Source organism: Cyprinus carpio, chromosome B5, assembly GCF_018340385.1.
Source record: "Cyprinus carpio isolate SPL01 chromosome B5, ASM1834038v1, whole genome shotgun sequence".
In the NCBI taxonomy this organism is placed as follows: Eukaryota; Metazoa; Chordata; class Actinopteri; order Cypriniformes; family Cyprinidae; genus Cyprinus; species Cyprinus carpio.
The window spans coordinates 14,573,831-14,584,303 of NC_056601.1; the positions used below are offsets into that span (position 1 = coordinate 14,573,831).

General features: G+C 35.8%; 2 protein-coding genes across 2 annotated transcripts in view; one reads left to right on the forward strand and one right to left on the reverse strand.

The window, feature by feature from the left end:
• Nucleotides 1–94: 94 nt before the first annotated feature.
• On the reverse strand, nucleotides 95–3,615 carry LOC109062984 (G-rich sequence factor 1-like). Its single transcript, XM_019080063.2, has 9 exons — nucleotides 3,246–3,615; nucleotides 2,978–3,119; nucleotides 1,912–2,067; nucleotides 1,696–1,830; nucleotides 1,468–1,606; nucleotides 841–959; nucleotides 659–744; nucleotides 369–504; nucleotides 95–265 (listed from the first exon to the last, which is right to left on the reverse strand). Exons 1-9 carry the CDS (start codon nucleotides 3,459–3,461, stop codon nucleotides 210–212), a joined length of 1,185 nt encoding a protein of 394 aa, XP_018935608.1. The 5' UTR covers nucleotides 3,462–3,615; the 3' UTR covers nucleotides 95–209.
• Nucleotides 3,616–4,784: 1,169 nt separating this feature from the next.
• Nucleotides 4,785–10,473, forward strand: part of LOC109093486 (MOB kinase activator 1B) — a 7,716-nt gene continuing 2,027 nt past the window's right edge. Inside the window, exons 1-4 of the mRNA XM_042724548.1 lie at nucleotides 4,785–5,025; nucleotides 7,224–7,390; nucleotides 8,208–8,301; nucleotides 8,826–8,959. Of these exons, the coding sequence (XP_042580482.1) occupies nucleotides 5,012–5,025; nucleotides 7,224–7,390; nucleotides 8,208–8,301; nucleotides 8,826–8,959 (409 nt within the window). The 5' untranslated portion in view covers nucleotides 4,785–5,011. The remainder of the gene's footprint in view (nucleotides 5,026–7,223; nucleotides 7,391–8,207; nucleotides 8,302–8,825; nucleotides 8,960–10,473) is intronic.

Here is a 10,473-nt window from a genome sequence, read left to right on the forward strand (position 1 = left end):
CTTTGGACACTTCCTCTACATTATGACTGTTTGGTTAACATTGCGTCCATCTGAAATTAGAAATAAATATCCAAAAAAGAAACACAACAGGCAATAATTGTAAAGTTCTCTTTTAATGTTGGTTATATGTATTCTTGTAATATACATGGAATCACTTAAATAGGCTGGGATGCAATGCATTAAGACAGTTTAAATAGTTTACTTTCATCCTATTGTTCCTCCCTTGATGCTGATGAATTCAGGAACAGCTCAATATATCTCTTCACTGAACGACAGAGGGAAAAACAAAGCAAGGTTAATCGTCATGTTTGTATTTAACATTTTGGACCACATTTGGGTTATTTCAGATGAACACACATATTGCTTACTTATATACTCTCGGTCTTTGGACATGGCTAAAACGGCATCTTGATGTGTTCTGAAGTAAACATCTGCCTCACCGGTGGGTCGTCCTTCAGGGCCGTACTCTACAAGAACCTTCACCAGTCTGATGGGACCGAAAAACTAGAACAGAAATTACACCTCAGTCATTTGGTGTTGATTATACACTGGGCAAGATCAACTGAGGTCTTATTAAGGAGTTATTCCCCCTCCTCTTGGCCACAATCAAAAATAATGCTGTATCTTAAATAGAATATATTCAATATAAAACTTTTACCTTGACAATGTCTTCTCCTGTGGCATCATATGGCAGACCTCTCATGTGAATGAAATTGTGTGTTGTTGATATAGAGCTACTGTTTGCTGTCCACAAAAAATACACGTTAAAGACTGCACACAGTATACAACATTTGTATTAATATTTAAAGCCTGGTTGTAAAAGGACACTGTAATAAACACCTGCTTTCATTGTGCGTGGCGTGTCCTCAGCTCCTGGTGTGAAAGATGACGTCTCATTTCGCCCTCTTCCATGCTGGACTTGGATCTCACTTTTCCTGCTGGGGAAAATCTCAATATACCTGCATATGAGGACAAAACACCCTTTTGTGATCTGACATGTTAAAGTACATATTTGATTTGAAATCTTTTGGTATTGAACGGGACAAGACACCCCAGGTGATGTAACTAAAATATAACAAATAGACAACACCATACTTCCCTAGTTAATTGACTTGCATTAAGAATTGCAACACAGGGTTTCTGAAATGGTATGTTTAAATATGCAAATAATCCATTATCTAATTATTTATACAATGTTGAATGTATAAAATCAGGCAAATTATATATGAACAAAGGCCTCTGTAAAAAGCTTCAGGATACAGATGGGAATAAGAGTGGCCAGAGTTAAGAACCTCTGCTTTAAAGATACGTAACAATTGAAATATATCTACGCAAATAGATGATCTGCAATAAAAGAAGCACGTAAATGTTTTGTCTGAAACCACAAAATGTCAAAGAAATGCCTGAAAAAAAAAAAAAAAAAACAACTCTTAATTTGTATCAAGTATTACTTAATGAAATACCAACCTGTTTCCTATGACTTCTCTGTCTTTCTTTAGGGCCTCTTCAGCCATTTCCTTAGTGGCAAATTGCACAAAAGCATCGCCTGAGTTTCTTCCTTTCCTATCCAGGACTATTGTAACTCCATCTTCCACAATCTCCAACCCTGTTTTCAGAATATTAAAACACTCAAATGAAGCATATGGCTTTTATCACTGCAGTGACATTCAAATGTCACATTTTTAAGGATCTCACCAGAGAAAAACTGAATGATGTCTTTCTCTGAGCAGCTGAAGGGAAGTCCTCTGAGTCGCACTGCTCCATCCGACTCTGTACACTGCTGTGTAGCTTTTAATATGGCTTCAGCATCTTTGTTTGTCACCTCATAGACTGAAACACATAACACCAGTGTTCACTAAACATGAGCACTGTGAACAATCTGACATGATAAACACAAAGAACACTGCTTACCTTCAACAAAGCGCTGTCCCAGGTAATGTTTGTGCAGATCCAATGCTTTGCAAACGTCCTCCTCGTGCTCCAGCTCAATAAACGCCTGTCCCATCGATTTGCCGTTCCTGTTGTGAATTATATGGATTCCCTCGACTCCACCTCGGATCCTACAATCTACAAAAATCAAATATATAAATAAAATAATATGTGCACTTCACATCATAAGTAGATCATATCTAAACATCTTCAAGAACTGGAAATTCATATATACTGACGCAACTCTATAAACCCTACTGTATTTGATGCATTCATTTCTATTATCAACATGATCAAAATTGTGCCAAAAATCTGCTACATGCTTTCTGTCATTGATTAAATGTTATTTTTAATCTAATAAAAGGCCTTTAAGTATAATTCTAAAAACACCCACCCCTTTAGTTTGTGGTATATGTTTTCTGCTGAAATATTTAATGATTTTTATGAAGTAAATATAAAAATTACTTTTATATTGTTATTAATATTTCAAGATTAACATTTTCTTAGCTTAATTAACTTTGATTATTCATACATACATACATTATTATTTTGAAAAATAATAATCAAATGTGACTTTAAAATATGAAAGGCATTTTGAACATATTGCATTGCATTATATGTTTTGCTATGGAGCTCTGATCATAAAACTAAGTGTTTACATGCATTTTACTAAAACATTTTCAGTGATACAGAGTGACAACTGATATTACATGCATTTTATCTAATAATTTACTAAAGTGTACCATTATAATATTTTATATACATATTTATGTTCAATTTGGAAATCTAAATAAAACAGGTGTTTTTCCCCTCCCTGAGTGTGAGCTTCCTATCCTCCTATATCATGGGCCATACATATCTTTTTTGAAAGATATTATTTTATATTTTATCTGAAGGTTCAATAAACTGTTCATTTCAAAATCTTAGATTTTCTGACTATTATTTCATGTGTTTTACATTTTAATATATCTTGAACTAACTTGACTTGATCAAGTAGGTGAAGCATGTCTGCAAAGACTTAGAGACTGTGAAAGATTCAAACAAGTACCAGAGAAGAAGTTCATCAAGTCCTCTGCAGTACATGCCCAAGGAAAACCCTTGGCCTGGATGATGAACACTTCCTTTGCTTGGGGCTCTTCATGAGGGGTGTATTCTGGTAGTGGTGGATACTCATCTTCCTTAGACGGTGCCTAAAACATTAAAAGAGTAACGTTAGTGTCAGGAGAAAACAATTAAGTTAAACGTCATGTTTCTGGAACAGTTTTTTCTTCTTCTGGAAATGAACTTAACTGTCTGTACATAAATGCATCAGGTACCTCAGTAAACAGTCTTCGCTGATATAATGTCCATGGATTCTTGATTTCGTGATCTGCAAAATATCTCGCTGACCATGAATGAACACCTCGACCTCGTGCTACTGTAAACTGCGCAGTTTTAATAGGATTGAGAGTCTCCACGCATGGAAACTGCTGCTGTCTCCTGATACAGCGAACAAGAGACAACAAGAGCGCGCTCCTACTGAATGCAGACATCTTGTACTGTACAAAACTTCGCCTTAAAACTTAGCTTAAACCCTAAAGTATACAGACAGATTTAACACCTCATGTTTCGGCTCAGTTGCTTCAAAAATCACGTTGACCTGCGGCATCAGAGGACACCATGACGTCAACAACACGCGCCCTTGGCCTTGACAGTCCTTTCAAAATAATAGTCCTTTTTTTATTTGTAGTTTTTATTATTATTATTATTTATAGATTTATAAAGAGTTTTTTTTATTATTATTGCGGTTATAACAAAAAGATTACAGTACGTACAAAACAAATATAAAATACAGTACGTACAGATCAAAAAAACTTTTCAATAATAAACGAATTATGGTTAAGTAATGTAATATAAAGATTCTTAAGAAATAGACAGAAATTATTAAAAAAAGAAAGAAAGAAAGAAAGAAAGAAAGAAAGAAAGAAAGAAAGAAAATGAGGTTTAAAACTTGCATTGAATAAATTCTTATCTTTAGCATAAAACCCAAAAAGAATTTGTCTATAACATAAAGAGAAATCATATACAAAAAAAAAAAAACAAAAAAAAAAAAAAAAACATTTAGGACATGTACATGAACAAAAGGACACTCCCATAACAAATGAGCTACAGTTTCAAAAGCAATTTCACAGAAAGAACAAGATGTATCAATGTCACTTTTACATTTCTGCAAAAACTGCTTGACAGGATCAAATCTGTGAATTATTTTATAAAATATTTCTTTAACTTTTTCTTTGTAGTTTTAGTTCAAAACGGCAAAATACGGTGCTTGATTTGGATTTAGATTTTATTATTATTATTATTATTATTATTATTATTATTATTATTATTATTATTCTTTTAATAAAGCTGTTATTACATCATTTGCTGAAAATTATTTACTTTTTATTAGGATTAAGAATATATTTTGTCAACATGCTATTAAGGTAGTTTTAGATATTATAAAGATATGTTGTTAGTAAAATTACATTTTTGCTTTTCATTGTCATCGTAATAATTGTAAAACAAATGATCAGAATATTATCTGGCGAATATTAACTTAATAAAAAGTTAACAGCTAGAAGTTATTGTCTTTTACCAATTATCAGATATTGATAAACCTAAAGATAAGCATTTTAATTTCAAATTTCAATTTGTCAGTTGCAGTAATAGAGAGAGAGAGAGAGAGAGAGAGAGAGAGAGAGAGAGAGAGAGAGAGAGAGAGAGAGAGAGAGAGAGAGAGAGAGAGAGAGAGAGAGAGAGAGAGAGAGAGAGAGAGAATTATCCGCTGAATTCCCTAAAACGCTCTTTTATCCTGATGCTAACGTGACTCTTATTTGAGAAGAAAGGCTATCCATTGGATCTACCAGCTGTCGGGATCTCGCGAGATTTGTGGTTCTGGAGAGACTTTGGATGGGAAGGAGAACTTTTGCACGGGAAGGATCAGTGTTGTAGGAGTGTTAAGGATATTAAGGCTCAGATACTTTGCTTTTCCACCTTTCAACAGTCAAGATAACGGACTAGTGTCGATTTCTCATCTACAGCGCATTTTCCTCAAGGAGAGATGAGCTTTTTATTGTAAGTATGAGTGGGTTTTATAAATGGGAACACTGATAGCTATTTAGCAAGCGTAGAAATACTGCTTTTGTCCCGAAGCTGCCTGGACATTACCAATCCTGACTCACAACCATCATTTATTAGCAGCTCACGGTAATGATATTAATACAGCTGATAGAAGCAGAGTCTGATCCTGTCGCAGCAGATTAGTACTTGACCATCATAACACAAAACTGTAGGCAGGCTAATGAAGAATACTTAGCCAGTAACGTTACATGAGGCCATCAGTAGCTGCAAGAAATTGGGTTTTTTGTTACTCATCATGACTTCCCATGCATTCATTGTATCTGTCTGTGAACACAGCTGTATTTCCGAACATCGTGCCATTTATGTAAACGGGAGATTTTCGTGTATTTCCCCTCATCATAACCCAAAGATGTTGTTAGTTTGATAAACAGTTTTTATTACTAAATCTGTTATCACTGCTTACGTTACCTAATAAGTGTTCTCTCGCCTTCGCTAAACGTACCAAAATGATTTGACATCAAACTAACCTGAAATCCAGATATGATCAGTATGTCTGGATAATTCCACTATAATCCCATTATACTGTACTATACATATCCCAGTATAGTAATGATTAATGATTTGTGTCCACAGGAGTATTTTTCAAAATCATCCATCTGTTTCTCTCCATATCTATCTATCTATCTATCTATCTATCTATCTATCTATCTATCTATCTATATATATATAGGAAGACACTGCCTTGCAATGGATTTAATTACATTGTGACCGCCAAATCATAGAAACAAGTACCATATTTTGCTCTAATGTCTTTAGAAGCATAAATATAATTGTCAGCAAAATGTAATGCATTTTCTCTTCTGTTTTCCATTGAAAATGGGAAGTAGGCTGTGCTGTGAATCAGGCCACATGATTCGCAAGATAATTCAGTAAAGCCTCTTAAGTGGAATCATGACTTTGACATTTTAATTAAATTTAAATTCATTTGTGCAAAGAGTGTTTTTCACTATTATTTTATTGCTAGCATTATTATGCCCCTCAAACAATTTGTGCATGCACATGTATTTTGCTTTGTGAAGACTGGAGTTCCCCATCTGACTTCTGCTTGATGCTCTGATGCAGTCGCCTGAGCCTGACTCAAGAAAATATCAGTATGGGAAAAAGATAATGTCATTTGAGACCATCACAACCTGAAAAAGGTTCTGTTCCGATCCTCTTTATTGTTGGCTTGAAGCATGTTGGTCATTTAGAAGGTTTGCCTGTATTTGTTTATCACTTCCAGTGTCCCTTTCGTTGTTTGCTGTGCAAATTTGTGTCTGAACAGTGAACAACAGGTGAACATACTGAACAGAGCAGCTGTTGAATTGGTGAAGACAGGCTCACTTTGAGGTGTTGATAGACCAGTAAAAGCGCACAGGCTTGTAGGGTCAACTCAGAGGAAGAGTTTTATAGGTTTTATGGAGCCACTTAGGTGTTAAGCTGTGGGGGTATTAACTGTATATGTATGTGGAGTGTTGAACACCTCCATGTAGAACTTTTCACTATCCTTTTGGCTTGTCCAAAGGTCTATGAGTTTTATAAAGGCAAAAACAGCTTTAAGTAGTATTGGTGCCACATTTTGGAATGACATACTTTAATAAAAGCAAAAAGAAAAGCATTTTGTGTAAAAGCATGTGAGTTTGTGTTGTTTTTGTAATGTAAATACACTGCTGACACTGACCTCATTAAATTTTCTAGTCAAATGAAACTCCACTTCTTCAAGAGTTTCATTTTAATAGATAAATGTGCATTGTGATGTTGTTTTTGTTTATTTTTTTGCAAAACTATAGTATTTATCTGGTCTTAATCAAATAATTCAAACAAAAAGCTGTTGAAAGAACATGTTCAATATTGTTCGATAATGTGATGCTATACATTTTTAGTAATTCATGCTAAATGCCCTGGATTGCAAATTTCATCTCAGCATTAAAAAGATAATTGTAGCTTCTGTAATCTGCTGTAAAGAAGGCATGTGTATCAGGTTTAGATTCACCTTTTAAATTTTCACTTTTGTAAAGAGAGTTTCTAAATGTAAATGTTTAGTGATTTGCAGTTTTGGGTGACTGAGTTTAGTATCTTTTGGTTCAGTGTAAGTTTGTAGTAAACATTAAAGCCTGAACATCCAGCATTCTTACTCTTCTGCCGTTCCACAGTGGAAGCCGCTCGTCAAAGACGTTCAAGCCGAAGAAGAACATTCCCGAGGGCTCACACCAGTATGAGCTTCTGAAGCATGCAGAGGCCACGCTGGGCAGCGGGAACCTGCGCATGGCTGTCATGCTGCCCGATGGAGAGGACCTCAATGAATGGGTGGCAGTCAACAGTAAGCATGTGACTTTAATCTAGGAAAAAATAACCTGTGTTGCATCCTCAGCATGTGCTGCTAAAAGCCTGAAAATTTGCTGTGGCTATAAAGGTTATACATTTCTTGTTCTTAACTGAATATAGGTCTGCTGCTGCAGAATTAAATATTAAATCAAAATTTCAGTAAGGTGTAAAACTAAATCATATGACATGACAGTGCAGTTCGTTCTTAATTGTATACAGAACTATATTTGTCTTTATTAATCTTTAATAAATGTAGATAAAACCTCATGCATCCCTCCTGCCAAGCACATCTCTGCCTTAACTTGTCACATTCAGTTTCATGGCTTCAAAGAAATAGCTCCCAAAATCAAAACATATAATCTATTTCCTCTTAATATTAAAATTTAAAGGGGTCTTCCCACTAAACATCCATTTTATAAGGCCTGTTTGTAGGTCAGTTTTGCAACATTCACTTGGATTCATTCTTAGCCTCTGGCCTTCTTCTATTTTTAACAATAGAGACAGTTGAGCTTTCTTGGATTATTAGCCGCAGGGACAGAGGGCTGAATAAAGACTCTGGCAGCACTGATGTTGTTAGGGTTTAAGGTTTCATCTAATTGCTGCAGCTCATGAAATATTGGGTGTACCCAACTTCTGCTTTATAATTAGAGGTTTGAGGTTTTGCCTTGAGGTTTGTTATGGAACTGCAGGGGTAGATGTTTATGTTGTTATTGTTTGGTTTTAACAATATGATTACTTCAGACCGTAGGTTTTAAAATGGCTAAAAATGCTGGAATAGGTTTGTATTCTAATGCTGTTTGATGTGCTCGTAGCTGTGGACTTCTTTAACCAGATCAACATGCTGTATGGGACCATCACAGACTTCTGCACTGAGGAAAGCTGCCCACTAATGTCTGCTGGACCCAAGTAAGTATTAACAGGGATTTATCATGTGAAATATTTTGAACATACAACCATTGCAACTTTTTTTTTTTTTAATTGTCTTTTAATACAGTACTGTAGTATTGTGAAATACTAATACAATTTAAAATAACTGTTTTCTAATTTAATATATTTTAAAATATAATTTATTCCTTTGATGGCAAAGCTGAATTTTCTTTACTGTCTTCAGTGTCACGTGATCCTTCAGAAATAATTATAATATACTGATTTAGTGCCTAAGAAAGATTTCTTATTGTTATCAACGTTGAAAATAGTTGTGCTGTTTAATATGTTTGTAGAAACAGCAATACAGTTTTTTTTTATTATTATTATTTTTATTGAAAAAAATTAAAATGTAAAAAACTGTCACTTGATCAATTTAATGCCTTCTTGTCTTTACAAAACACATCTTCCTGACTGTTAATGTGTACTTTAAAAAGTGCTTACATGTGTAATGTAAATTTTAAAAATGTATTTCTTTTCACTTGTTTCTTCTATGTTGTCTTCAGGTATGAATATCACTGGGCCGATGGAACCAACATAAAAAAGCCAATTAAATGTTCAGCTCCAAAGTACATTGATTACCTGATGACTTGGGTCCAAGATCAGCTTGATGATGAGACACTTTTCCCTTCAAAAATAGGTGTGCTTCTCCTTTAATTTTTTTTGTGCGTGCTCTTTCTTTGTATAGCTCATTATGATCATGGAGGGATTTGTCCACGTGGTGGCGCTTTTAAAGCATCAATAAAGCAAGGATACTTCTTCTACTAATACTACAGTCGTGGCCAAAATTTTTGAGAATTACATAAATATTGGAAATTGGAAAAGTTGCTGCTTAAGTTTTTATAATAGCAATTTGCATATACTCCAGAATGTTGTGAAGAGTGATCAGATGAATTGCATAGTCCTTCTTTGCCAGGAAAAAATAAACTTAATCCCAAAAAACCTTTCCACTGCATTTCATTGCTGTCATTAAAGGACCTGCTGAGATCATTTCAGTAATCATCTTGTTAAACTCAGGTGAGAATGTTGACGAGCACAAGGCTGGAGATCATTATGTCAGGCTGATTGGGTTAGAATGGCAGACTTGACATGTTAAAAAGAAGGGTGATGCTTGAAATCATTGTTCTTCCATTGTTAACCATGGTGACCTGCAAAGAAACGTGTGCAGCCATCATTGCGATGCATAAAAAATGGCTTCACAGGCAAGGATATTGTGGCTACTAAGATTGCACCTAAATCAACAATTTATAGGTTCATCAAGAACTTCAAGGAAAGAGGTTCAGTTCTTGTAAAGAAGGCTTCAATGCATCCAAGAAAGTCCAGCAAGCGCCAGGATCGTCTCCTAAAGAGGATTCAGCTGCGGGATCGGAGTGCCACCAGTGCAGAGCTTGCTCAGGAATGGCAGCAGGCAGGTGTGAGCGCATCTGCACGCACAGTGAGGCGAAGACTTTTGGAAGATGGCCTAGTGTCAAGAAGGGCAGCAAAGAAGCCACTTCTCTCCAAAAAAAACATCAGGGACAGATTGATCTTCTGCAGAAAGTATAGTGAATGGACTGCTGAGGACTGGGGCAAAGTCATATTCTCCGATGAAGCCCCTTTCCGATTGTTTGGGGCATCTGGAAAAAGGCTTGTCCGGAGAAGAAAAGGTGAGCGCTACCATCAGTCCTGTGTCATGCCAACAGTAAAGCATCCTGACACCCATTCATGTGTGGGGTTGCTTCTCATCCAAGGGAGTGGGCTCACTCACAATTCTGCCCAAAAACACAGCCATGAATAAAGAATGGTACCAAAAACACCCTCCAACAGCAACTTCTTCCAACAACCCAACAACAGTTTGGTGAAGAACAATGCATTTTCCAGCACGATGGAGCACCGTGCCATAAGGCAAAAGTGATAACTAAGTGGCTCGGGGACCAGAATGTTGAAATTTTTGGGTCCATGGCCTGGAAACTCCCCAGATCTTAATCCCATTGAGAACTTGTGGTCAATCCTCAAGAGGCAGGTGGACAAATAAAAACCCACTAATTCTGACAAACTCCAAGAAGTTATTATGAAAGAATGGGTTGCTATCAGTCAGGATTTGGCCCAGAAGTTGATTGAGAGCATGCCCAGTCGAATTGCAGAGGTCCTGAAAAAGAAGGGCCAACACTGCAA